The sequence below is a fragment of the Vidua chalybeata genome, chromosome 4 (genome assembly GCF_026979565.1).
Source record: "Vidua chalybeata isolate OUT-0048 chromosome 4, bVidCha1 merged haplotype, whole genome shotgun sequence".
Classification (NCBI taxonomy): domain Eukaryota; kingdom Metazoa; phylum Chordata; class Aves; order Passeriformes; family Viduidae; genus Vidua; species Vidua chalybeata.
Window position 1 is genome coordinate 67,404,215 of NC_071533.1, and position 27,725 is coordinate 67,431,939.

The window sequence follows — 27,725 nt, forward strand, 5'->3', positions numbered from 1 at the left end:
GTAGGGCTGAGCATGGGAAAACCTCTCCAAGTAAATGGCAGTGTCATCCTGGTTTGTGTCCCAGGCTGTGTTCTGTGCTCACCTGTGACTGCCACATCAGCAGTCCCTGCACCCCAGCATTAACCACTGACCTTGTTAATGAGGGTTATCACTGCTGACAGACCCAGGGCATGGATAGGCCTGTGGCAACAGCCTCTTTGTAGATACAGAGCAGCAGGTATCCTATCCTGGTGTAATTCTTTTTTTTTTTTTTCTTTTTTTTGCAGGGCTCCTGCATCCCAGAGAGATGTAATACTGAAGGAATCATCAATCTCATTTTAAGCTCTTCACTTGGAAAAAAAATTTGGATGCATTAATGAAGTGATTTCACATAGTTAAAACACACATTAAAAGAGTTAGACAGAGGGTAAGTGAGTGCCCAGAGGTGTAAGGTCCCATGCTGGTGGGAATAGGTGAGGTCTCATTGAAGTGTGCTGGGTGACTCTTGCAAAGATGTACATTGGTGATATTAAATACTTGCACTAAAACTATCAGCTTGTGCAGCTTGTAATAAAAAATATCAGCTTGTGCAGTTCTGCCTATGGATTTGATCCTGTCCTTGTTCTAGCCTGAATCTGAGCTGAGCTCAAAGTGTGCTCTGCCACTGCATGGGCAAGGAAGGAAAATCCTGAATTCACGTTGGCACACCATCATGGGGAAGGGGAGAGGTTAGAATAGAGGAGGCAAATCACATATCCTGCAGCTTTTGCTATTTCTTTTATTTCTAATATTTCAGTGTTTTGTCCAGAGATACTACTTGCAGTTTTTTGTGTCAGCTACCACTGGAGCATGTTGAGGAGCTGACACTGTTTTGGAGATATCAGCCACTCCCCTCAGCATCCAAACAAATCATCACTGGGAGCTTCCAGTGACTCCAGGGATGGTGATGGGGAGGTTTCACCATCAATTTAGGACCAATCCCTGAAGAACAAGGTCCAGCCTTGCTGTTTTATACAGAACCTTCTGAAAAGACGTGGATCCACATTTGGAATGGGGACAGATCTCCATTACAGGGTGAGCACCCCACTGCATGCCAGTGTGACAAGAGGACGTGGTGACTACAGGTACAGGGAGGACTGTGGGGCCACAGCAGGTTTGGGTGGCTCAGGCTTCATCTTTGCAATGTCATGAGGAATACTGAGCACAGAGATGGTGGGGAGATGCAGGCTGGTTGGTGATATAATTTATATAATTATAGATAAGTAGCTCCCTTCCTAGCTGATTTCCTAGAGGTGTGCTCTGCTCTGGCCCACTGTTTGAGCTCAGATGTGTTATTAAAACACTTCTGTTTGCTTCCTGCTCTGCTACAGCTGCCCTGTTCAACCTTGAGCAATACCATCAAAAGCAGCTCTGTCCAGAGCCTGCAATTTACCTACTGCCTTTACCTAAAGAGCCTGCAGAAAGAGTCTTTTGGGATGTTGGGTGCAGAAAAGTCTTTTTCCACACCACTGCCCAGGGCAGTGACTGGACCACTGTCTATCAGAAATTTGTCTCATTGCTCCAGTTAGAACCATAAGAATAGAGAGAGGCAATGTATTTAGTGTCAGACTCCAGTGCTTTGGCAAGTGGTATGTTCCTTGCTGCAGATGTGGGCTCCATGGCTCATAGCAGGCTGTTATCAGCCATCCTTTGTACCTCTGCTCCTGCCTGCCTGGCCTGAAGTCCTTTTGCTTTCTCCAGCACTGAGCTGTGTCCTGGGTTTGTGCAGCCACCGGTCCTGTGCTGACCTTGCCCTTCAAAAAATGCTAATTATATTAAAATAAATAGCAGCAAAGGGATGCACAGCCCTTCCCTTTGAAGATGTGGATTTTTTTTGCACAACCTCTCCCATGTCTCCTCTCTCCCCTGTGCCTCAGTTTCCCCGTTGATGTTACAGGGCTGTTGGGAGGCTGAGCAGAGCTGAATTCCAGACTGATTGTGCTTGCAAGGGACTTCTGGGGTTTCCTGACCCAAATCCTCCTTTAAGCAGCTTCAATCTCAAATTTAAGTCCAAACTCACGCTTTAATCAGGTCTCTCCGTGTTTCCCCACTTGAAGTCGGAATGTCTCCAGGGTTATACAAGAGACCACAAGGTCTCCGTGCCCTGTGCCCGATCACTCTCAGGTTAAAAGCTGTCTCCTAATATTTAACCAGATTTCCCCCTAGCTGCAGCCCGCACCTGCTGCCCCTTGTCCGGACTCCTGGCACCGGCAGAACCAGCTGAGCTCCCTCTCTCCCGCATATTCCCATTCCAAGGCTTGCCGCGGGCCGTCTCTGCCGGCAGCGGGAACACCGGCGGGCGGCACTGGGGACAAGGTTTCCGTGAGCACAAGCGCAAAGGGTGGCCGGGCTGGGAGCGGTGGCCGCAGCTTCTCTGGGCACTTCCCCGCCGAGCTGAGCCGCGCTGAGGGGGCTGCAGCGCTGCCCAAGGGCCTGAGGCGGGCACAGCCGCGGGGCTGCGCGGGCTCCGGGCTGACAAGGCCGGTCCCGGCGGCCGCTCGGCGGGATTTGCGCCAGTCCGGAGCATTTAGCTCAGCCCTTCCTACGCTGCGTCAAATCCTGTCCTTAGTTTAACCCCTTTGAACAAAATCAGCCTGCTCTGAAAACGTAGTGATTTATTTTTTAATTGAAAGCTCCAGCTTTTGCAAACAGCCCGCAAAGGTTCATGACGTGCTTCTGCAGCGACTTCTGCGCCGTCAGGGCTTTTCCTCAGGCGGGAAGTGTCTCCCCGGGCAGGGGGGAGGGAAAGCGGGACAGGGAGGCTCCAAGCTTGGCACAAATCCCAGGCAGCCTTTCCACCCTCCTGCAAAATGCCGAGTGTCCTGCACTGACCCTGGCTGCTCCAGCTTCCTGTGGGAGGAGGTGGTTTGTTCCCTGGGGAGCTCTGTGTGCCCACGGGGGAGGTTCTGGAGTTGTTTTGGGATGAGGGCCTGTTCCTGGTGCGGGGGTGCCTTGGGTTGCTGGCAGTGATTGCGGTGCCTCCCCAGCAGCCATGGAGTACGTCAGCACACGGGGAGGCACGAGGGCCGTGGACTTCGAGGGAGCCCTTTTTTCTGGCTATGCACCCGATGGGGGCCTCTTCATGCCCCAGCACATCCCCTCGCTGGACAGGGACACCCTGCAGAGGTGGAGCAGCCTGTCCTACCCTGAGCTGGTGAAGGAGCTGTGCTCCCTCTTCGTCCCGGCCAGGCTGGTCCCGCGGAACGTGCTCAATGGTGAGCTGAGCGGGGAGCTGCTCGCGGGGACGTGCACGAGGGTTTGGGGGGGGTCTGCATTCATCTGCCTGCCTTTCCCCCATCCTCTTCACGGCTCCCAAGAGAAGGAGTCTGCTGCACGTTGCCTGCTCCTTTCTGTAGCCTGCTCTCCTCTGTCACCTTGCTGGCACTAGTACAAAAAGTGTCCCCTGTGTAAAAAATAGGGGTTCTGGTGACAGAAGCTGATGTTGTGGCCCTGCTCACTGTGGGGCTCCCTATAGGGCTTTCTGCTGCTTCACACTTGCCTTGACATGTGGTTTTTAATGTTTTTAACACTTATGAGCTATCTTTTCCACCAGAGGGCAGCTGCAACCTCTGTCTCAATGGCATGTTGGTATAAAACTCGGGTTTCCTGTATTTTATGTTTTAATATAGTTTTCTGATTGTGTAGCATGTCCCCTGGGATTACTTAGCACAGAGCTGTCAAACAGCATGAAGCTGGGCTGGTTCATTCCTAATAACCACGAATAACTTGTTGGGTATCTGTCACTGCACCAGCAACTGAGAGCCTTTGCTTGTGCAGAAAAGTACCCAGGAGCACAAAGAGCACACATGCAGGAAGCCATGGGTCAGAAAAACACTCCTTTAATTTAACAGGCCATTTAACCATTTTTCCTCTAGAGCTGATCGACAGGGCCTTCAGCAGATTCAGACACAAGAATGTCGTGCATCTGTCCAGGCTGAAAGATGGGCTGAACGTTTTGGAGCTCTGGCACGGTGTTACGTATGCATTTAAGGACCTGTCCTTGTCCTGCACAGGACAGTTTTTACAGTATTTCTTGGAGAAAAAGAAGAAGCATGTCAATATTCTGGTGGGTGAGTATGACTCCTTGGAGGTAAGGTTCTTGGGCAGGCCTTTACCTTGAGACCCATCATCCTACAGCCTTCCCCAAAGATGCCCCAGGATGGTATTGCCTCATAATCTCCAGGCAATGCCAAGGTGGCTGCTCTGGCCAAAAACATCTCATGGAGCATCTCTGCATCTTTTTCTTAAAGTGCAGTGATGCAGGTTTGATTGACACAGCAATTTTTTGCTTTTCTTGGTGCTTCCTCACTTTGAAACAGGGACTTCAGGGGACACGGGGAGCTCGGCCATCGAGAGTGTGAGAGGGCAGAAGAATGTGGACATCTTTGTTCTGCTGCCCAAGGGGTTCTGCACCCAGATACAGGAACTACAGATGACTACTGTCATTGAAGACAACGTCCATGTCTTTGCTGGTTGGCACTGCTGTTGGGACTGTCCACTTTATGGCTCTGCTGTGTCAAAACCTTGACCCTAAAAGTCTGAGGGGCTGCTCAGTGGGGTTTGCAGCTTTAGCAGCTGCAGCCAGCTGGGTCATTGCTATCACCATGCCCAGACATCTGGCTAACAGGAGACAACATCCCCAGGTTGACAGCCAAGCAGTGGTTGGTCCAAGCCTCCATGCAGGTGGTTGGTGTTTGGCTGAACTAAATTCAGCACTGTTTTTTGTCACTAAAAGGATCTGGAGCCACCCCTTCCCTCTGTCCTCTTGCCTTTATGGGTGGTCCACCTCCTACCACTGTGCCATCCCAGTGGATTGGCATTACCACTGGGTGCTTGAGCTGCTTGAGTTCCCATGAACTCCTCTGCTCAGCCTGGTCTCACCTTGGCATCTCACAAGGGGATGCAGCATTTGCCTTCCTGGCGAGTTTATATTTGGTAGAAGCAAGAGCCCAGAGTGCTGTGTCAGAAACCACCTGGCATCCACAGGGTGCCACTCAAGCCCTGGTTCACACAGCCCCCAGGGCAGATGGGCAACTCCTGGCCACAGCAAACCCAAGGCTTGAGACCAACCCTATTTCTGAGCAGAAACACCTCGTGCCTGATGCACTGCTGCTGGCAGATCTAATCTTTCCTTTCTCCTTTTGACAGCTCATGGGAACAGCGATGAAATCGATGAGCCGATCAAGGAACTGTTTGCTGATGTCGATTTTGCTGGAAAATACAACCTGATGAGTTTGAATTCTGTCAATTGGTCCAGGATTATGGTGCAGATTGCCCACTTCTTCTATGCTTACTTTCAGTGCACCCCATCCCTGGATACCACCCAGCTGCCAATGGTGGAAATTGTTGTGCCAACGGGAGGAGGAGGAAATATCACGGGTAAAGGGAAAAAGAGATGGGTTAGATAAGAGAGAGAGAATGCTCTGATCTATGGACCAAAAGCACTTTACAGATACTGGGTATTGCTGTTTATTAAAACACCCACTCTCTGGTAGGATTTCTTCAGAACCACTTATATTTTATTACTCATGTATGGTTATTACTCAATTTAGGTGTCACTGATGATTTGCAAGGTGCAGAAAAACCCAAACCACCCTTTGATGATGACTGTAACTATCTTGAGGGTGGGCACATTAGGAGAGGACAGAATGTGTTTGATGCAGAAAGGAGGGAAAATGCTGTGGCTCTGATTTCTTAAGTGAGACATTAACAGAGGTGTGGAGTCCTGCCTGGTCCTCACTGGTTTGCATGGTAATGCCTGGTGAGGAGAACCACTCTTAATTGCATAATCTGACCTTCTAAATGAGAGTCCTTGATTGCCTCAGTCCCAAAATAGGTGTAAAACTATCTTATGAAAGCAATAAAGGATTTTACATATTCACTCCTCTTCCAGGCTGCCATCAGAGAGGCAAAAGCCCAAAATCTTCATCTCACCTGTTTGTTGTCAGCTGCCTGAACTCTCTGTCCCCTGCCTATCCACCAGCAAAAGTGGAGATGAGCAAGGGTCTGTGTTCAATGGCAGGTGGAGCGTTGCATCCCTGGATTTTATAATCTGTACTCTACCAAACCACTGAAGTCAGATATCTCAGAGTCCACAAGGAAATATAATTTTTGTCTGCTTCCGAACTAGATGCTCAATCAATTTGTACAATGACTTCTTTGCTAAATCTCCTTCAAATGTTTCTTCATCAAGCACTTATACATTTTTTTCACTTCTTTTCCCTAGCTGGCTGTATTGCCCAGAAAATGGGTCTCCCAATTCGACTTATTACTGTGGTGAACAGCAATGACATCGTTCATAGGACTGTTCAACATGGAGATTTCTCACTGGCAGAGAGCGTGAAGGCTACGTTAGCATCAGCCATGGATATCCAGGTATGTAGTGAGCTGGCCAAAATACAAAAATAGAAGATTTTGCTGGGGTTTTTTTAAATTTTGTACTCTGTTCTACCTGTAAAATTCTGCCACTCGATGCATTAGGAGGTGTGACTCATATTGACCATTTATGATACAGACTGCTGAGCTGAGATAGATCAAACTCCTCCCTCACTTTTCAGGGCTTGACTTTCTGTTCTTTGTTGTTGAGTGCTGGGTTTCTGGGGATCATTCTGTGCAAGCTTAGCAAGACAGGGACATTTCCACAACATGTGACAGCTAGAGAACTAAACATGCCATCATGTCACAATGGTTTTGTTGATGCTTCTGAAAAGCTCCACAAAGAGCAAGAGGAAAGACTAGGAAGGAGGTAGAGAAGTCCAGAAGAAATGCCTTGTTCATGGCTGTCTGCAGCTTGCTCAGAGCAAAACAAGTCCCAGCAGGCAGGGAAAGGCCTTGGAAAGAAAAGTCATGGAAGTACAGAAACCAAACACCTGGAAGCACATACCTCCCCTTTCATTCCCATCCTGGGATCCCCAGGGATCAGATCTGCTTCCAAGCAAGTGATCAAAGTGGGAAACCCTTGGGATTGTAGCTCTATGGCCTTAAGCTACCTGGATTTTCTGAAAGCTGTTCAAACACACTGGGAGGACCTGGGAGTCTGGAGGGACTGCCATACGTTGCAGTCACTAAGTCCTTATGCCCCTATCACCAGGCTGTGCTCTGCAGCTTGGCTTTCCTCCTGAGCCAGTAACTTGTGGGGCTTCTCAGAGCTCCAGGGGCAACTGGGCTTCTCTCTCAGCCCATCTCCCTTCAGTAGCACTGGTCAGCAAATGCTGACTTTGGGATCTTGGGGGCAGAGTCAGATGAGGAGATTTCCTGAGATTCCTGAGGAGCTGGATGAGTGAATCCCTCTGCACATTCCTCTCCATGGTTGCATGGGATGCCATTGTTCAGCTCACATCTGAAGCATCCATGCAAATATTTCTGTAGCTAAAGAGAACATTTGTTCTGGAGGGGAATTCAGGAGGTCTCTGGTTAGGACTTGTTTATAGCAGGTTCAGCCTTCAGGTCAGGTGGGATTGCTCAGGGCTTCATCCATTTGGGTGCTGGAGACCTTCAAAGATGGAGGGTGTACAGCCTTTTTAGGTTGCTGCTTCTGCAGACTAAAATAAGGCAGAGAAAACTTTCCTGTTAGATGCTGCCTGAAGAGTTGAAGGTGAAGCAGAAAGTCTGGTGTGGATGAACCTTGCAAGGAGCAATCCCAGGACAATCCCAGCAGACGCTGTGTCTTTGCAGCCAGGCAGGGGCTGTTCTTTGTCCCTGAGGTCAGGGAGAACCACAGAGCTCATATCCACACTCCAAAACTTTGTCCCCTCCATGACCTGGGCCCCAACCTTCTCCTGGACATCTCTGATGGTCTGGGACAGAAGCAAAAGCCTTACTTAGATGGTGAGGCTGGTACTTGCATCAGTGCCCTGGCCCACTTCAACTTACTAGTGTCAACATAGTGTTCTGTAATGGAAACCACAAGACTGGTGGGAATGGAGGGTGAAGGGGAAATGTGGGAAGAATGTGGGAAGGATGTGGGAACAGCAGAAAGAAGGACAGGAGAAAGGGTGTCAGGAGCAAAGTGTTGGAGGCACCTTCAGGAGCAGCTCATGGAAGTCCAGGCATGCTGACCTGTATCTTAGGACAGCCTAAGACAGGGGACAGCCTAGAGCAAAGGACAGGCTACACCCAGACTAGACTGAAGATTAGAGGCTGCAGGCTCTGGGAGATGATGGTGGGAAGATGAAGAACAGAACTGAGCCCATAGGACACCCAGATAAGGACACAAAAGGCTGAGTAAATCCTGATGACTCAACAAGGTAGGACACGATGGAGTGACAAAAGGTCACAGGCACTGTCAGCTGCTAAAAGTTATGAAGAGTTTATCCAAACCCAACACTTGAGCCCAGGAGGTGAGATGAGGACTCTGTAAATTGGTGCCCTTGTCCTATCTGTCCCTACAAGGTATCTCAGCCAAACCAGCTGGATGAATATTTCTTGGTGCTTGTCAACGTGCAGGAACGAGGCAGGGCAGAGAAATTGGTTTGGGACCCTCCTGTATAGTCTTGCACAGAGTTCTGCTGCAGTGTTGCAATGCTGATTGCTACACAGCCATAGAGGCCAGTGGGGCCCTATATGTGCCCTATAAATTCATGGAGATTATCAGCCAGCCCTGCAGGGAGCTGGGTGTCTCATTAAGTCACGCAGGAGCTGGGTGACTCACAGCAGCATCTGCAACACTGAGTAAACAGCTGGATATTTCTGGTTCTCCAATACACAATGTGTTATTAGCCTGGGCTCCTCGCAGTGATGGTACAGATGTGGTCAAGCTGTTGATTCATCAGGCATCCCTTCATTTTCTGTTTTAATCTGATGGTCACTGTCAGACTGCTCTGACAGGTCAGAGGTTCAAAAGACATTGTGTTCCCAAAGACTTGTCTTGGGATGTAGGTGAGCAAAGGGAAGACAAAAAGCCCACCCTGGCTTCCATGAAGAAAAACACAGTGGTAGGACCTCAGCCCTAATGAGACATCAGAGAATCCACAAGGATGCTTCACCCCTTGTTTGAATTTCCTCAGCTCTTGCCTTGTTATCCCAGGAGCCTTACAACATGGAGAGAATCCTCTGGCTGCTCTCGGGCTCTGACAGCTGCCTCATAAAAACTCTGATGGAGCAATTCAACATCTCAAAAAGGCTGAAGCTGCCAGAGGATTTGCACAGAAAGGTCAGTTCCTCATCCATACAACACTGTGCCTGTGTGTGTGTGTGTAAGATTATTGCTACCAGGTATTTCCAACTCATTTTCAGAATAAAAAAAAATCATAGTGGAGAGTATGCAACCAAAAATTTAAGTGTGGCTCCAGAACAGTTTTATATCAATATGTGTGCATGGAGATACTAAAAACCCCTTCTTTTTTTTATTTTTAAAGAATGCTCTTTCTTCATCACAAAAGTAACTTTAAAATTACCTGCAGTTATTTAGGTAGCATATGAAATTGGCCTATCCTTGGCCATGCACTGAGGCATCATACAGTGGATGCTGGCACAAATTGGGTGTTTGGGAGTGGGTCTGCTGAATTTGGTGCAATTCAGCCTTGCTGTTACAGCAAAGGGGAGCACAAACACAAAACAGAGAGACATAAAAGAGAAAACCAAACATTTGAGTTGTAAAAGGGCCAGGTACAAAATCCTGCCTTTTCCTGTCCAATTTGCGACGTGCTCTCCGTCAGAGAGCAGCCTTTGCCCAGTGCCCACTCCTGCTTGTGCTGCAGAAAGATAAATACTGAACAATTTTATTATTAAAAGCAAGAAGAGCTGTTACACTGAGATGTACAAGTCCTCAGAAACTCCCTCAGAGTATGGAAATAGCAGTGCAGAGGTGAGGAGCTGAGTCCTGGCTCCTGCCCACCCACACTCACAGCACCTGTGGACAGAAACCCCCTGCCACTCTCCATCCCTGTGGTTTATTCCAGCAGTGCCTCATCCCCAAGCTGCATCAGCAACCCCTTTTCCTTCTCTGAAGGAACCCATCCTCCAGCCTCTCCATTTCCACATGCTTTGCTGAGTGCCTGTGGCACAAAGCCAGCTGGGAACAACACATTGGGTGGTGGTGCCCTGTGCAAACCTCCCTGTTCCCCCACAGCTCTCAGAGACCCTGGGATCGTGCTCAGCCTCTGACCAGGACATTGTGGGAGCCATGCGGCGCTGCTGGGAGGAGAACCAGTACCTGCTGTGCCCCCACTCTGCCGTGGCTGCTTACTACCACTACTCACGGCCACGCAGGTAGGGAGAGCCATGGTCAGGAGCATTAGGGATTGGACCATGACTATCCCCTTGCTCCTGCAGCATCTCCAGCCCCAGCTCGCTTACACCATAAGTTTTCTTTGCTTGTCTTTCCTTTCCAGCATCCCCCGGTGTTGCTTGGCTCCAGCCTCTGCAGCCAAATTTCAGGATGCCCTTCTCCGAGCTGGCCTGGTTCCCCAGATCCCCCCTGAAATCACTGCTCTGACAGCAATGGAGACCAGGTCCACTCCCCTGGAGCGGGGACAGCACTGGGCACAGGTGCTCCGGGGCCGGATTGAAGCTGTGGCGCAGCAGTGGGAGGCACAGACGGGTCAGTCGCTATCCCAGGGCAGGTAGTCACACAGACCTGACTACTGGGCACAGCTGGACAATGCCTCCCAGGGCTCATTCTCCACTCCCAGAAAAGCCCTGTCTTATGCTGGGAGTCTCCATGCAATGATTTACTGGCAAGAATTCACTTCCCTGTGTAATTGGACTATCTCATAACATTTTCAGTAAAGAGTTCAATTATATGGACAATTTCATAACATTTTCAGTAAAGAGCTCTGCAATTGTATCCCTTTTTCCTAATAAATCAGAAAAACTGATTAAACTCTGAGTAAACCTGGCCATTCCATCATTACTGGCTGTTACAGAAAGCTGTCACAGCACTACTCACAGCTGCCTGCTTCTTGAGCATTATCCAGTGATTCTGGCTCTGTGCCGGGATGTTCAGCCCAGCAATCCCAATAGCACCCAAGATGCTCAGTAGGAAACACATAAAAGAGTGGAGTGGATCCGCTTTACCCATCCCTGTAATTTAAGTAGTGCCAGGGATTGTTCTCAGGCATTGAAACTTGCTCTGTGATAGTGTTAAATAGCAGATTTCCAGTTAAAAATTTAGCTGTTTTCCCTGGACAAGTTTATCTTAAAGAGCTACTTTCCAGTGCTGTATCTCCAGTGCTTTTGGGTCCTAGTCCTCCTTCAGACTCTTCCCAGGCAACTTCCACTGTAGCAAGTAGGAAATGGGAAATTCCCTTTATCTTCTGCCTGAAACTTCAGGTCTTTCAATACCACGTTCTCATCATATACATATAAATACATAAATACCTTGTGTGGGAGCTGCCTCCACAAGTCATGCATCTGGCAGGAATCTCTTGTGCCTAAAAAAGGGGGAAGAAAAATAGAAATAATTATACCAGGGGGAAAAATCCCCCTTTGCCATCAAAAAAAAATTCCCCCTTTGACATCAAAGGAAGTCCTGTAATGGGAGGATTAATTTGAAGGTTTAGTGGCATTTAACAGGCTAAAAGTAAATTCTGTGAAGTGATTCAGCTTGGGATGTTGCAGAATGTGCGGGAAGAGTGGGAAGCTTGGCCTGGGCTGCAAGCTGCCTTGCTGGCACCCAGGCAGCCTTTTCCTTGGCTCCCTCTGGCACAGCTGGCTCTGTGCCACCTCCTTCCATCCCACCGAAACCCTGCAGGAGAGGAGGGACCTGTGCCTCCTCCAGGGTGGGGGCTGAGGCTGCCCCATCCCAATTAATGGGGATGAGGGAAACAGCTTAGCTGAAAATGATATAAAAACCACAGCACTTGGATGTTTTGCTAACAGCTCTACTTACATGGATTGAGCAGCTGGGAGGTGGGGTCCAGGAATGATTTTTCATGAGGCCATCATTCACCCTTCTTGAAGAGCCAAACCAGCAAAATACCTCTTATTTAAGCAGCACCTTCATCCTCACGAATAACCCTTCCCCAAAGCATGACTTTGCACTGGGGGTGGCTCAGGACGTCTCTGGGGGTGGCAATAAGAAACTTCTTGATCCCTTTTGACCCCCATGATCAGCTTCCCCTTTCATTGATGCAGATGTTATGCTCATTGGACCCCACTGCCCTTAACAGCTGCCTCCCCAAATCCTGCTGTTCTCAGCCAGGCCCAGTTGCAATTTAGCTCTTAATCATATCTCAAGACACCCTGTGAGAGGGGAGAGGCCTGAAATTGTACCCAGTTCTGCACCCAAGTGACAGGTTGCAAACCTGGCTGGCAAGACCCCAACCCCTCACTGGGGAGCACTGTGAGTGGAGCTGGACTTGCAGCCTGCCAAAATCCTGGTGTGTTTTGCAAGCAGAAAGCATGACGAATACATTCCATACTCCCATCCCCTCAAGCAGTAAGATGAGTAAAGGGTCCAGCCTCATTGCAGGGTGAAAAGGTGTTTAATTCTCAACCATCCCTGAGGATACCCTTCTGGGGTGAGGATGTTACGTCTCCCCCAGCCCAAATCAGACTTTTTTTAGGGTAGGACACTATGAAACCCTCTCTGAGATCTCTGGAGCAGAAGAACAGCAGGAAAAGCCTGCCTGTTCCATGCCTGGAGCCAAGGCAGAGGGAGCAAGACAGGCTTGGCTTGTAGGGGGGCTGTGCTCCCACAGAGGGCAATGCACAGCCACATGTGCCAGCCCAGTGCCTGGGCCCAGTGCCTGGCCCCATGGGCATGCTTTGTCCCACCACCTGCTCAGGGACCATGGCATCCATGGCCACTCTCACACTGGGAGCTCCCACTCTGTCCCCAGAACTGGTGCTTGGGGCTCTGCTTGCTCATCCTTGGGTCTTTGGCTGAGAGGGAAGATCAGCCTGGTTTGGTGGAAAGATGGAAAATGGAGGGAGGAAAGTCACACAAAAAGTGGTACCTCCTCACCCAACACTGATGGGTGGCTGCAGGCTCTGGCAGCTTCACATGTTCCTGGGGTTAATGGTATTTTAGTCCTGCACACTCCAGAGCTGACCACAAACCCAGGACAGGCTTGTCAAATAATTGATCTCATCCATCAACTGCTCTTGCTTTTCTCCAGCAAAAATTCCAGTTTCAGGTCCCTGACCCCAAGCACGTCTGACAGGTCATCCAGGAGATAGTGAAGCCCACAAACCGCTGACAATACTCCATGGGGACACTGTGTTCCCCCACTGAGGGACATGGATGGGACATGTTCCCAACTCCTACCTCAAGGAGAAAGTAATGTCTTGGGATGGAGGTGCAGTGTGTTGAAATAGAGGAATAGTCATAGCTCAGCTGGAGTTTCTACTCAATACCTCACATGTACCAAAGCAACTTGCTGTCCTGAGCCAAATTCACTTGTAGTTGGCGTGTCCCACGAGGGATTGGGGTGCCTGTCCTGGTGTGGTTTGGGGTCTGTGGGACTACATGTGGGGTCTGCCCTCTAAGCCATCTGCCTCTGTGCCCCATGGGGACTTCATCTGCCAGCAGAGCCATGCTGTGGTTCAGAAAGATATTTTGAATATATACTCCAATCTGATATACTGATATACTCCATTCTGATATACTCCAATCATTAAGAGTGCCATTAAGAGATCTGTTCGCTAAAGGGGGACATGAAATGATGCTGACTGCTGCTCTGGCTGAGATAAAATTGAGAGGAATATAAAATCCCGAAGGAGCTGTGGGTGAGGAGTCTCTTTCCCATGAGCAGAGCAGTCCAGCCTTCCCCTGTGCTTTGTCACAATGTCCATCCCCATCTTCCAGCTTGTGGCCACCCAATGAATTGATCTTTGGGCAATTACTCCACTGACTGGGCTGTCACGTCCTTCTACTCCATTTATGAGCTGGGAGGAGCCCACAACATGGTGAATTATAAGCCAATGCTTTAAAACAGTGTTCTGAAGGTTTGGGAGCTGAATTATTATTTATAATGTCCTGGGGGCCCCATGTAATTTATGGACAGGTATGAAGACAAGTAGGCGCTCAGACATGGGGATGAGCCCAGTGTAAATGCTGAGATAGAAGGGTAGATAGATGGATGGATGAAGATAAGCTTCTTGGCCAAGAGAGCTGGAGATTGAAAAGCTGGAGATGGAGAAGGCTGCTCAGACATCTGTGCTCTCCTAGGGTGATACCTACACTCCCACTACTCTCACTCTGTAAAATGTCATCTCAAATGTGGTGCAAATGATTTGTTTGCTCTTATTTTTTTGAATTTATCCAAAGTGCAAGGAAAAAAATAAAAAGGAATTGCTTTGTTGTTGCAATTTGCTGCTAGGCATTCCTATGTGTGCTAATGATAAGTATTAATTAAATAGCTTTCTGTTGTCTTTTAAATGCAGTTCTTTCAGGCTGTAATTAAAAACAGACACCCAGCCCTTTCTGTCTACATAGAAAGAGGCAGGTAGGCCTCTGGAGCACTGCACTTCTTTCCTTGTAACAGAAGTGGAAAATGAGGCAAAACCAGTTTCCATTGAAAACTCACTACCCTGTGCATGTCCTTCACAGGGAAGGCAACCAGCTCAAGGAAATTAAAGGAATGTGACTTCCAAGATCTCAGCCCTGCAATCAAAGTAAGTTTATTTGCCCTCTAGATCTTTCAGCTTCATACATTTAAAAGACAGAGGAGATCACTTTGTTTGATCTCTGGGCTACACAGGCTGCTGAACATCCTCCTGATTCATTCATCATGCCCAGAAGAAACTTGTTGTCTTGTGAACATTTTGATCTGAGTAGCTGGAGATATGATTCCATCCCTCTCACTTGTTTCTTGCTTTCCTCAGCTTTTTTCACTCTTACTGTGAAAAACCAGACACTGCTGTAAATCCCCATCCCTGTGGTGCTCCTCTGGTCATTTTTAATCTCCCAACTCAGGGCATGCTGCTCAGGGAAACTGGAGCTCCCACCAGCCCTACCCCCTATCCCTTTCCCAGCTTAAAATAGACTAAAGCCCTCTAGAAATACAAATAAAATGTCAGATGCTCACGTGATGGAAAGCAACCACCAAATTTCCCATTTGCCCACAACACTGAATGACACCTAAGCCCAATTTTTTTCTGCCCTTAAAGGCAACTGGGCTTCACTTATCTAAAATGCTGCTGTTAATCAATAAATACATGGAAAGACAGTGGCTGTCTGCTGTGCAGCTTATGAGAGTGCTGGGGGAAGATGCAGCTCACTCAGAGGATGCCTTGGTCAGAGATGGCTCATGAGACAAAAGTTTCTGTGTTCAACAGCTGCATATATATTTTTTTTTTGTGAATGGAAACATTATACATTTGAGTAATTTATAACCTGAGATGTGTAGAACTTGTGTAATAAATACACAGAGAATATAAAACAGACACATTGCCTGTGAGAGGATCCTCGATTTGGGGCAGTGCAGCACTTTGGTCAGCCAGGGTGTTGCTCCTCTGCCTTGATAACTCCTCACACAGTTCATAAAACAGCCACAGCCCTTTTAGGGTCCTATCAACCCAAGGCTGGATTTGCTGTGGGTTTTTCTGTCTCCCTCAACCCTATGGCTATGTCTGTCTTGTGATTTTGATGGAGCTGGGCAGGTATCCACAGGGAGTTGGGAACACAAGAAGTGGTCTGGGACACTCTGCAGACTCCTTCCCTGGTGAGGGGAGCATGGGGCTGGGAGCATCTTTGGGGCTGTTGGTGGCAGCAGCAACAGAAGTGGCTCAGAAGGGATTTTTTTCTCAATTGTTTGTGTTTTAGAAATGAGAAAGGGGGAGAAATGGGATGGAAAAAGCAGGGGAAAAAAAGTAAACATTCAGAAATTAAATAATTAAAAAGGAGTTTGAATTTGTTTGAACTGAATCAAAATATTTTTTTTCTTTGCAGCAAACACGAGCTTCTTTTGAGCACAAACTGAAAAAAAAAAGAGCCTTAAAAAAAGGTATTTTAAAGGAAAAATAACTTGCTTTTAGCCCAAATTGTTAAAATTATGTTTCGGTTTTGGGAAAAAGAAGGAAATGTAGAATTTTTGCAAATTCTAGGAATATTTACAACACCATACCACAAAAAAGGAGGTGTTATGGGGGAGATGAAAAGCAGAACAAGAGGGCTGGAAAAGACTAGCCAGCAGCTGCCCTCTGTGGCTCTGTCCTTGCCCTGACACCCCTGAGATCACCCGGAGCACTTTAAGATCACGAGATACTGAGAACAAAGAGTTTGTGTTCTCTTTTTTGTTCTGTAGTTCCCTGCATTTTCAGGCTCCCAAAGCTGGTTCAGCACTTTTAGGGCAGGTTAGAAACCAATTCTTAAAGAAAGCAGAGCAGAAAATCAAATATAAAGTGGCTCCAGGAGGGTGATGCTTTCAGAAAAATAGCAAAACTAATGATTCCTGAAAAACAAATAAATTAAAAAGTGGTGAGCACAGGTCAGTGATATTTCGTGCAATTCCTCACTATTCATCTCATTTCTCTTGCCTTGGGACCCCTCAAGCAGAGCATCACAGGTATTTGCAGAACTTTTTGCTCATGAAATGAAACAGCAGCATGATGCTGCAGTAAAAGAAGTGGGAAAGGGAGAAGGAGCTGTGTCTGAACATGGCTTTATTTTGGTATCTGACACAGGGAGTGGAGCAGGACTCACTGTGCTAAGTCCTGGACTGACATGGGAAAAGGAAGATGAAATATTTTGTTATTGAAGTTTGCAATCAGAGCTTAAACAGCAGGTTTTGAGGGTGGGGTCTTTCTGTCACTGACTTTCTGTGTGACCCTGGAAAGGGTCGAGGTGAGGAGCAGGAGGACCCTCCTGCAGCTCCCCCAGCCTGGTCACTGCCATCTGGGTGGCTCCCGGGGTCCCACAGTGCCTGGGGACCAGGCTGCTGCCACCTCCCTCACCCTGAGCTTGATGCCCTGCAGCTCCACTTGGTCCCTACCTGCCCGGCAAAGCAGCAGCACCCTGGGAGCTGCTCGCTTCCGCTCCTCCGGGATGCTTGTGGGGATTAGCCAAGCTATGCTCCCTAAACCCATCACATGTGTTTCAATAGTTTTAATTGTTGCCTTTAAGATAATTACAGGCTGGAGAGCGCGGACAGGAAGAGCCCTGTGGATTTGCACCGGGGCCCGGGAGCACCGTTGTGTACGGAATGGGATATCTGCCACTTGGAAATGTTTTTCCTGCTTGGGAGAGTGGTTTGCATGCCAGAAACAGGGAATGCCACAGATCCCCACTTCCCATGGCTGGAACAACTGGAACAAGGTGTCTCCCTGCCCCCCACTCCACCTGCCCTGGGGAAAGAATCCTCCAGCACCTGGCTCAGCAGTTACTGACCCTTGCTCATTTAAGCTGCAGCTTTTTCCTCTTTCCCACATCTGTTCAGAAGGGAATGAGGACCTGAAGTGAGCAGGATGCTGAAAATCAGGCTCAGAGTGGGGTAAGGAGCATCCAGAGCCCACCTTGCTTAGAGATGAGGAGCAGCAGCCAGCCCCAGCACTCTCCTTGGCTCTTAGTGGGGTGGACCATACTTGGGTTTTTAGTATATTATGGTTTGTCCTGGTCCCTTGCTGGCTATCCAGCATTCATCACTGGAGAAAACACTTTCCTGATTTTAAAGGGAGATATCTCTGTGCCTCCCGTAGCCTGGAGTAATTCAATATTGAGTGATAGGATTGCAGTCACTGCTTTTCCTCTGTTTGCACCTTTCTTGCAATTATTTTGTAAGAGCTCCCTGCTGGAGGGCAGGGCAGGCAGCTCTCAGGAATAACACAACTTCCTGGATGCTGCCTCACCACAGAAGAGCTGGAGCAGCACTGAGGACCCCTCTTGGGGCACAGACCTTCCCCAGGGTTCACCACACAACACAGGATTTCTCCTGAGATCTTCTCCAGCCCGTTGTGTCACCAAAACAGGAGGTTCTTGGTTCTTGCCTTTGCACTTGCAGTAACCTTTTTATGACTGACGCTTTTTAAAATGAAAACAAGATTTCATTTACATCCAAGAGTTTGCTCCAGTGCAGCCTCCTGGTTGCAGGATGTCTCATGGCTGGTGTGGGTCCGGAGGATCTCGCTGGTTGCTCCCAGACACTGACACCTGCAGTAACTGGAGGGGTGATGTGGGGCCTGGCACACCGAGGGTGGGACTTGTTTTAGCATTCAATCCATAGAAACCCATTTAACAGCACTTCCCCTAAAGTGCTGCCTTTCTTCCACCTGAACTCCTAAAATGGAAATGATCATGGCAGGGAAAAAATTTGGAACTACTCAAATATTAAAATGCAGTGAAGGTGAACTGGCTCCTGGGTGGAGGGGAGGGGATGGGCCCCGTTGCTGCTGCCAAGGTGAGTTTTGGGGATCTATTCAGACCTACATCTGCTGGCAGTGGATTAGAAGTCAAACCCACCTGAAATCCAGAACTGAGCATCCTGAGGGGCTCCTCGAGGATGGGATATTCCCCTCCATGAGCTGCCGACTTTGCCCCAATAATCCTTCACATCCCATCCCTCTTCTCCCTCTCCCCTTTTCCTTTCCCTTCCCCTGTGATATGACGCATTGGCAAAGGAATAAAATAATCAGCTATTGCTTTATTACTTTTTCCACCCCTGCTTCCCTCACGGGCAACTGTATTTCGGCAAATGTTTTTAATATTTGCTAATCAAAGCAGCTCCAGTAATGACATGCTCCCTCCCAAAGACAAAATTACCGGGACTGGCGTTATCTAACAAACTCGTTTTGGCACAAGCGCGTCTGCGTTCGAGCCATTTCTGCCCATTCACAGGATTATCAGCCATCTCTGCAGCCAGCCCCAGCCCTCCTCTCTCATTCCTAGTTAATTGGTGTGAAATTGGAGCAAGTTCTCAGGTGATAATGTGTTTGCATTTACTGCTTCACTGAACCACCCTAGCCACTCAATCCCAGCTTCATTAAAGCTTCAATCTCAGCTTTTGCTCCTGGCTGTGAGCTTCAAACCCTATTTCCTGCGTGGCAGACATACAGCCTAACACATGTCAGGAAGACAGCTTGAGCAGAGCTGCTGGGAACAAGCACAGCTACTGCCCGGGCGCCGCTCCGGGAAAATCACGTTCGCGGTGGGAAAGATGCTTGGAGTCCCCACGATGGCTTCACGCTGCGTTGGTTGGCTCCCTGCTCTGGAAAAAGGCATCTTTTATACCCTTTAATTATACTTGATTAATGAATTAATTTTAATTTTTTTTTTTTTTGCTGCAGCACTTTGAAGATAAAAACCCCTTCGTCTGAATTCTGATTAGTATTTAAAGACTCAAGTGAAATATTTGTAGGCAGAAAAACCTAACCGAGGAATGCCTGTGTTCAAGCATTCAATAGGGCCTATTCACAGGATAGATTCCAGGGTTATTATTAGCAATAAGGTTATCTTTGGCATAATCTTTTTATGCACAACATGCTATTGGATTCTACCCTCCCTTTTCACTCAGGCCCTGGGGCAGAAGGTAGACAAACCAGAGCTGGTTCAAACCTTGCAAATGTTTTTCATGCAAGTGGAGCTGAAGCCTGGCAAAGTCTGCCATGGTTATATTTAGGACAAACCATAAGGTTTTTTTTGGTGCAAGATGCACGCCCCAGAACACTTCTGCATGGAGGGAGAAGTGTGCTGCCCCTGGGGTATCTCCAGCCCTGCCAGCACACGCTGTAGGGGACCTGCTGCACACTGGGGACATCTGTGACACCCTGTGGGGGGTGACCCTTCAATCTGAATGGAGAGGGAGGGATTGGGCTGGTCCTATGCCCGCAGGTCATGGAGGCAGCTCCGAACATCCCCCGGGCATGTGAGATTTCACGGGTCTGGACACAGCTCTGGGCTTGGACAGGTCTGGACACAGCCGGGAGAGAAACCCTGCCAGCCACACCACGGGGTGAATCTCTTTTGGGAAGCTGGAATCAGCTCTCTGCTGGGTTTGATGAGCCCCGGGGGTCCCACCTGCCCCCAGCCCCAGCCAGGAGGGCTGACACGAGTGGGGCTGCAAGTCCACAGCAATGGCTTGATCTGGGCATGAAAGGAGAGAGCAGCTGTCACCTGCCTGCCTCTTAATTTGGTGGTATTTCTAGCTCTCCGAAAGCTAAATGTAGGAGGTGGGGTTTTGTAGTTGTTGGTTGTTGTAGTTGTTGTTTTTCGGTGTTTTGTTGTGTTTTTTTTAATGGGTGGTGGGTGAGATTTTTCAAACGTGTTCCCTTTGGCAGGTCTATGCCAGCAGCGTTGGTGAGAACCCCAGGATGCCTCTGCTGGAGCCCAGGAATACCTTCCTTTGAAATTTGCCCTGTGTCTCCCCAAACCCACCACTGAGCACTGGGGGTGGGAGGAGGTGAGGCCTCCTTTGGCTGTGGTCCTTTACAGCTCAGCTGCTGTGCAGGGTCCCCAAGTCACCCCAAAACCAGCCCCAAAACTCGGTCAGGGCTGCTCCTCCGTGGCCAGGCTCCCCAGCCTGAATGCAGGCAGAGGCAAAACACATAGAGGAACATTAAAGGATGGCTGGTGTGGCTTTGAAACTGTGCGGCAATCCCCTGTAGCCTAGTTTTTAGAGAAAGTATTTTGTAGCTGGTTTTTCTCTTTGTGACTAAACATGGTTATTAAGGCCCCAAGTGCATTATTAAACCTGTTATTAAAAGTAAACATGCTAAGGAGAATATACTGTTGTGTAGCAAGCTCATCCAGGGCACTGGACCCTCTGGAAAAGTCATTAACATTTGTATTTAAAGTGAACATAGTTAAGAACATATTGGACTAATTCAGGGCCTTAGAGCTATTAAAATGACTGTCATTAAAAATAAATATGTTAGGCAGAATATGTTGCATAATTAAAATTATTACAGTGTTTACTCTGTTTTTTATACTGGCCTCCAGTTTAAGAGGTTATTTGTATGTATATCAAATACATATGTGTTTTTTGTATTTATACCTACACGGTAATATGTCTAACTATATATATTTGGTTATGTATTGTCTTAAAATGACTCTGTAGGATAAGTTTGACTTCCTTGTTGCAGGATGAGACAGAGCCCTAGTGGGATGAAGTCTTGATTAAAACCATGGGGGAAAAATAATAAATAAGTCTTGGCTATACGTAAGTGTTGTGGCCGCAGTCCAGTGGCTGTTGAGTTCAGTGGGAATCTTTCCTTGACTTTGCCATGCTGGGTCAGACCTCAGGAATGTGTCTCTTGCTTTGATGGTTTTGCTATTGGTAGGTCAGCTTGGAAAATCAGCAAATCAGCAGCTTTACTTTCCACAGGCCATTCCCAGGCCGAGCTCCACCAGGTTCTCATTTCCACCCGGTCCCCTGCAGCTCATCTGTCCCTGGGGAGGTGGCAGGGTGGGACCATCTCCCTGTCACAGGGTTCTTCCCACTTGGAGGCCTCATGTCTCGCTGTGTGGGAAAAGGTGCTCCCAGGGAAGAGTTTCTCCCAGTGGTTTTGGACATGAGCAGTGACCTTTGCCTTGCCAGTGCCTGAGACAAGTGGCATCCTTTGCCTTGCCAGTGCCTGAGACAAGACCTCCTGCCGAGGTGTAACATAGATCCAATCCATATAATGTATGTAAATGCATTATAGAGCCAGAGAATAGTCCAGGTTGGAAAGGACCTTTCAAGGTCATTTGGCCCAAACTCTCCTTCATCTTCAACTAGACCAGGGTGCTCAGACTCTGTCCAGCCTGACCTGAATATTGACACAGATGGGACATCCACCACCTCTCTGGACAGCCTGTGCCACTGCCTCACCACTCTCCTTGTAAAAAAAGTCTCTTCCTTATATCTGGTCTGGAACTCAAGCAGGGGCCATCATGCTAAATGCAGTCACCTCCCAGGGACCTGTATGGGAGCTGAGGCTTTTGTGATTCTGGGAGGGTTCATGGAAAAAAATAAATCTGAGTGCTCACCATACCAGCCAAGGGCTGTTTTCCAGTAATTCCTCTGGGAGTCCCAGTAACTCCAATACCCCACAGGATCAGAGGTGATAGGAACAAAGGTTAGGGTGGAAAAAGCTGTACTAAGGAATTGCATGGGATGGGGGATGTCCCTTGAAGAGCAGCCTGTTGGAGGGGTTTCACTGTGTTCATTAATTGCTGTGAAGGGGTTAATTAAACCCTGCTGGGTGGCAGTGACCAGCACCTTCCCCTCCAGCTCTTCTCCCAGGAGTGCTTGGGGTCTGCATCCCCAGTAACCACAGGCCACCCAGGAGTGCTTGGGGTCTGCATCCCCAGTAACCAAGGGCACCCTGGATGTCTCTGGGGGTCTCAGGTGCCCGCACACCCCACAGCTCACCTGCGGGGTGTCCCACCAGCACGGCCCTGAGCGGGTGTTTCTCAGGCTGGCACGACCCCAAACGCCGATCACAGGGGGAGATAAGCACCCCTGGCTTTCGAGGAACGCAGCGGGGAATGTCAGCAGATGGCACTATTTCTTCTGCCATAGGAGCTGCTGGTTCCCCCCACGGCTCTGAGCCGTGCCTGGTCCAGGGGAAGCTCCAGGCTCGGGGCAAAGTGCTTTCCAGAGCCCCACGAGCGCCGGGAGCCAGCCGCGGGCTGCACACGGGATGCGCCCGCCGGGGCCGGGAGCCGGGTAGGGAGTTCACAGGGTCCCCATGGAGACCTGTCCTGCTGGAGGTTGCCTTCCCATCGGCTTCGGTGCCCGACAGTGACTCAGTGATCACCAGCACAAACCTCAGGCCACGCTGCCAAACCACTGCGCTGCTTGTTTTGTATCGGCTCTTTTTTTAGGGTTGAAAATCGGTGTTTGTTGCTGACTCTCCAGCTGGAAAGGGAGGAGAAGAGAGTTTTTGTGACCCTCCCTGCTCCCCTTCACCTGCATCCCGCTCCGGGTGATACTGCTGTGACCAATGTCCCCAGATGCTGCCAGCTGGAGAGATGCCTACAGCCAGGGGTCTCAGTTGGACGAGTCCCAAGGGGGATCTCACCACCCGGATCGGCCCTATAAGCTTCTTGTATCAGCTGAAAACCCCTTCACCCAGCTCTGCCCCAGCACTCCGGGGGCCGCAGGACCCTGGGGCTGCTGTCTTCTGCCCTTATCCTTGATTTCACCAGCTCCAGGACTGCTCCTGTGGCTCCCGGCTGTACCTGTGCTGCAGCAGCGGCTGTCAGTGGCCAGCCGAGGGGACATTTTCCACCTCATTGAGTTAAACTTCATCTCCGAGAGGTGCTACCCAGCGCAACTGAATATTTGAATAATAAAACGAAACCGTGCTGGTGGGAGTACAGCTGCTATTACACTTATTAGTTAATTGTGGCGGTGTTTCAGAGCCCTAGGCATGCACCTGGACCCCTCGTGCTAGGTGCTGTACAAACAGGACGGAGGAGAAGACTTTGGCGTTTAAAGGCACTGAGTCATTCCTTCGCCCTCTCATCTGAAACCTCAGCTTTGTGTAAAACCTTTAGGATTTTGTTTAATGGGCGCAGCTAATGGTGAGGTAATCAGGGAGCCTTTCGACACAAAACCCAGCGATCAGTGGGTTGGATGCCTTTTGATCTCTCTGCGGAGCAAAGGCATTGAGAGGAGAAGCTGCGCGGTGGGGTACGGGGAGATGCTCTGCGAGTGGGCGGCAGAGACCGGCCCGGGGCAGCATCTCCCACACTAAGCCCCTTGCGTTAGGATCCAGCTGAGGACCATCACCCTCATGCCATGTCCCGGTGCACACTGGAACCTCGTGGGCACATCTCTGACACTGCTTAGATGTCACCCAAGAGGAGAGGGAGACCACTAGGGGTGACTGTCCCTCCCTGCCTCCTGCAGAAAGGAGATGTCTGTACGAGACTTCTGCTTGCAGAATATGCGTTTTGACCTATGGTCTCTAAAGGCACCCAAACTGAGCAGTGGGTGCAAGCCATGCCCTTTTCAGGCTCCTGGATGTGCTGCTTTTGTTTGGCCATTTCTACAGCTTTGCTTCCCAGAGGAAACCATAGAAAGGGGAAAAGGTCCCCAGCAAGTTCCTGCAGGAGAACAGTGGCTGGTGGATGCTCACAGAAGGGGTGGATGGTCTTTGCTGGGTGGTCACCTGGGGAGCCCAGGGTGTTCCTCCTGTGGCCGTGTGTACAGTGCACAGCCAGGATGGAGCAAAAGTCCTCTAGGCTGCTCCTCTCCTGGGGTGACTTCACCCAACTCCTTTGGTGTGTGGCAACATCTGGCTGGGGCTTGGGCTGGGGCGATGGCCTGAAGGGCAGAGGCCCCAAGGTGAGCCCGTGGAGCTGTACTCATGGGTACATTCTGATCTTGGCCTGGCTACACCTGCAGGACTCCTTTCCCTTTCTGCTGGTGTGAGCGAGGCCTAACACTAGAGATCACCTCAGGGTGGTGCTGCTCCTCTCCCATCACCTGGCACCTTGGCACATTGTATGGGTGCATGGGTCAGCTTTGCAGCCCCCCAAGACCCCAGACTTGTAGTTTTTTGACTCAGCTGGGACCAAACTTTGCCAGGTTAGTGTTCAGCTGGGTGAGCCACTGCATGGTCACAAAGAAGGGGTAAAGGGATATATGGATAGAGCAGGGGACAGATGCTTTTGGGTTAAGCATACAACTTCCTTCTCAGGGCTAATGCTAAGACAATATCCTTGGAAAGAACCTTGCAGGAGTGTGTTTAGAAGTGCTGCAGTAGAAATAGCAGCACTGAGGGTCTTCTTTTCAGTGGCAGCCAGCTCAGGGGATGGGGAAAGAAGATTGATGGAGGTAGAGTTGCTCCTGCTGGTTCCACATTTGGATGTCCCAGTCTGTTGAGGGTGTGCAATATAAAGAATAACCTCCTCTACAGTTATCATACCTGACAGGCAACCAAGAATAAATAACATGGGAAAATGATAATTTTATCATAATTTCTTCATCATCAGGAAATTGAATGAGCAGGGTAATGGAGAGGGTAATACAACTGGAGATCACAGCTAAAGCTGTAGCTGAGCACAAAATCATCCTGTTCAGCACTGAAAGGGAAGGTTTTCTGGTCTGCTTTGCATTAAATGTCATGTGTCTGAAACATAGGGATGTCAAGCTGGGAGACCAGGCCACTCACAAAGATGCTTCTCCAGCAAATGTCATGGTAGTCCTGACAAATGGCATCTCCCTTGGGCCAGTGAGGTGGTTTGGGTTGGTGCAGTGGTGGGTCAGTTTGGTCAAGCTAAAGCCAGAGATGGTGTGTCTCACTGTGTCACTGCATGGCAGTGCTGAGAGCCCAGGGCATGCCACTCACCCTGCAGGGTGGCTTTAGCTGGGACTAAACACCCGCTCTGTCCTGGGAGCTGGCATCTGCCGCTGGGGTCCTCTCTGCCCTGAGCTGTCACCAGCACAGATCCCATCCAAGCAGGGACATCTCTGTGGGGCAGATAAATTTCTTCACCCAGAAGCCCATTTTGCTGATCTTTCTCCTTGTTCCAGCCATGGGGGCCTCACCTACCCTGGCTAATGCTCCACTGATGCAAATCCTTATCTCGACCAGCTTCAGTCACCAGGGGTGGGAACTGTATCACTAAACGCAGTCAGGTAAAAGCTCCAGAGGTCTTGCTCTATTCTTTTCACAGTTGATGGAGATTTAATCTGCACATCCAGGGGAACTGAGGGTGCCGTTCATCTTGTCTTGAAGCAGTTGCAAGCAGGCTGGGTGAATTTTACCTCCAGAGGGCCTTTGGTGACTACAAAGGGAGTTGAGGTACCTGCTGTGCTCCAAGTCAGTGCTGCAGAGACTGACTGTCGAGTGATGCAAATGTCACCCCAGTCGCACTTGGCTCTGGGCTCCTTCAGCAGAGAGTGGAGAAAAATACCTGTAGGGCAACTCAGCCTACCTGGCCTAGACACGTCTCCAAAGATGGAGCAGGATGGGCCTCTGGGGCATCCTGTCTCTTGCTGTGGAGAGCAGATGTTTTAGGTGGCTGAAAGGTGTTAGAGGTGGGTTCTAGAAGGTAACTTAGGAGATGAGCATCCTGGCTGCCTTTAGTGTAAGATCACTGCCTCTCACCAGGCTGCAGGAGAGCTCATGGGTGCAGACCCATCCCTGCAAGAGGGTGGCTGCAGGGCAGAGAGCCCAGAGCTGTGTGCTGCCTCTCCCACTGCAGGGCAACCCTGAGTGCCACCAGCAGGCCCAGTGGGTCCCAAATGGGGCTACAGCCCTGCGCTGAAAGGCTGTGGGCCCTGGGAGAGCCCACCTGCAGAGGTGAAGCCTGTGGCTTGGAGAAGGATGTGAATGTGGATGGAAACCCTGATTTGTCAGGCGAGGACACTATCAGGGACCAACAAATAAACCCTGGGGACCAGCCTATGCGTGTAGAAGACGTCTTGTAGCTGGTTCTCCCATATGTTTCTCCTTCCTGGATCCAAACAGGTGACACTTGGAGAGTTTCTAGGAGCTATCATCACCCTCTATATCCATGACCATGTTGCCAGGGGTGTGGTGTCCAGACATGGGACCTGCCAGACCACTGACCTCATCCTTGGCTTTCATTGATAGCTGAGGTCTTTGGGCCGGCTCTCAATAACATGACAAAAAAGAGACCTGCAGACTATCCCAGCGAGGGGGAAGGGCAAGTGGCACAACGTGACTGGAGCTGGGTAGTGGGATGCTTGTCCCAACATCCTGCCATTTCCCCTGGTTTCAGCAGCTCAGCTGAGGGTGAGGTGTCCCATGAGTGTCCCAGGGCCGGTGCTCTGCTCTCCCTCCCTCCCTTTATCTGCACATCGTGCCATGCTAACAAGGCACACGTACAATGTTTGTGTGTGCATGTGAGACAGGGCGCTGACTCTGGGCCAAGTGAGAAAAATCATTAGTTACAGGCTCTGCAGGACTGAACTTGATGAGGAACTTGGGGCTTTGCCCCGACAGCGCTCGGCGCTGGTGCATTATTCAGTTTGTGGCTATGTTGATTTGCAGATTTAATCACTCCAACAACACATACAGAAAATTAATTTGGACGTGGGCCTGGTTTCTAGAGAAAGTTGGACCTAAAGGCGGGAGGTTGGTCGTGTGGCTCAGGCAAAGGCCCAGGCTGGGGAATATCCCATTTCCAGCTCTTGAGCCTCACAAAGGAGATGGGATGGAGATCGAGTGGCAAGGAGAAGTGGTGTTGAGTGATACTGGAGCATGGGATAAATAGGATTTTATCCCCACAGAGTCTTTCAAAATCAAAGCCCTAATCACTCAGCCCTGGCTTGTGTTCACACCTCTTGCATTCATGGGAGATGAGTTGGATGAAGGGGGAGATGCTCTCCTTTCCCCAGCCAAGGGATGGCCCCCAAGAGGTGTTGATTCAACAGACTTATTCAACACATTTCTAAAAATATCTCGGGTTGGAAAAACATTGCTACTGAGAGTCAGACCAGATGCACTATTCCTGGACTGCCCTAGCCTTCGGACCCTTTCCTCTTCCTCACCTTGCTGACGGCGCCTGCCCCCATCAGAAAACAGCATCTCAGTGGAGACACAATTCCTCCATGAAGAATCCATGGGTTTGGGTTGCTTCCAGCTGTGAGGGATGCTGCCTGCCCTCCTGCCCAGTCTGTGTGAGCTGGTGCTGTGAGAGCTGGCAGCAGCCTGCAAATCCCTCTGTCTTGAATTACCTGGTGAGCGCTCTCCCTCCTTTTGATCACAGACCCCTTAACTTTGCCTTCAGCCAGGGCTGTCTCAGCCCTGGATGTGCTGAATGGTCCCCTTTTAAAATGGGATTTAAGAGGGCATTAGGGACTAATTAGGTCTAATGAACAGCAGTGGCTGTTTTAGACCTGGTGCCTCCAGTTGACATCAAAGGGTGG

General features: G+C 49.5%; 1 protein-coding gene and 1 long non-coding RNA gene across 13 annotated transcripts; one reads left to right on the plus strand and one right to left on the minus strand.

The window, feature by feature from the left end:
* Positions 1 to 267: 267 nt before the first annotated feature.
* THNSL2 (threonine synthase like 2) lies at positions 268 to 20,998 on the plus strand. 12 transcript variants are annotated; one of them, XM_053941163.1, is made up of 12 exons: positions 268 to 2,334; positions 3,006 to 3,233; positions 3,894 to 4,088; positions 4,338 to 4,490; positions 5,167 to 5,397; positions 6,245 to 6,393; positions 9,044 to 9,169; positions 10,088 to 10,227; positions 10,350 to 10,558; positions 14,513 to 14,577; positions 15,854 to 15,908; positions 17,027 to 19,311. In XM_053941163.1, exons 2-12 carry the CDS (start codon positions 3,011 to 3,013, stop codon positions 17,287 to 17,289), a joined length of 1,809 nt encoding a protein of 602 aa, XP_053797138.1. In that variant the 5' UTR covers positions 268 to 2,334; positions 3,006 to 3,010; the 3' UTR covers positions 17,290 to 19,311. The 12 variants fall into 12 exon arrangements, with proteins under 12 accessions (XP_053797138.1, XP_053797137.1, XP_053797134.1 ...); XM_053941162.1 differs by having other exon boundaries at positions 3,009 to 3,233; XM_053941159.1 differs by lacking the exon at positions 268 to 2,334 and adding an exon at positions 2,354 to 2,883 and having other exon boundaries at positions 3,009 to 3,233.
* LOC128787185 (uncharacterized) lies at positions 6,104 to 6,617 on the minus strand. Its single transcript, XR_008430600.1, has 2 exons — positions 6,569 to 6,617; positions 6,104 to 6,405 (listed from the first exon to the last, which is right to left on the minus strand). It is a non-coding gene; the product is annotated as an uncharacterized LOC128787185 (long non-coding RNA).
* Positions 20,999 to 27,725: the final 6,727 nt, after the last annotated feature.

What these genes read in the sequence shown, in the direction of transcription:
- THNSL2 (XM_053941163.1), top strand. Translation starts at nt 3,011, where the DNA reads ATGGAGTACGTCAGCACACGGGGAGGCACGAGGGCCGTGGACTTCGAG. An exon ending in AGGAGGAGGAAATATCACGG is followed by an intron (nt 5,398 to 6,244) that starts GTAAAGGGAAAA and finishes TCTTTTCCCTAG; the next exon opens with CTGGCTGTATTGCCCAGAAA. An exon ending in CATCAGCCATGGATATCCAG is followed by an intron (nt 6,394 to 9,043) that starts GTATGTAGTGAG and finishes TTGTTATCCCAG; the next exon opens with GAGCCTTACAACATGGAGAG.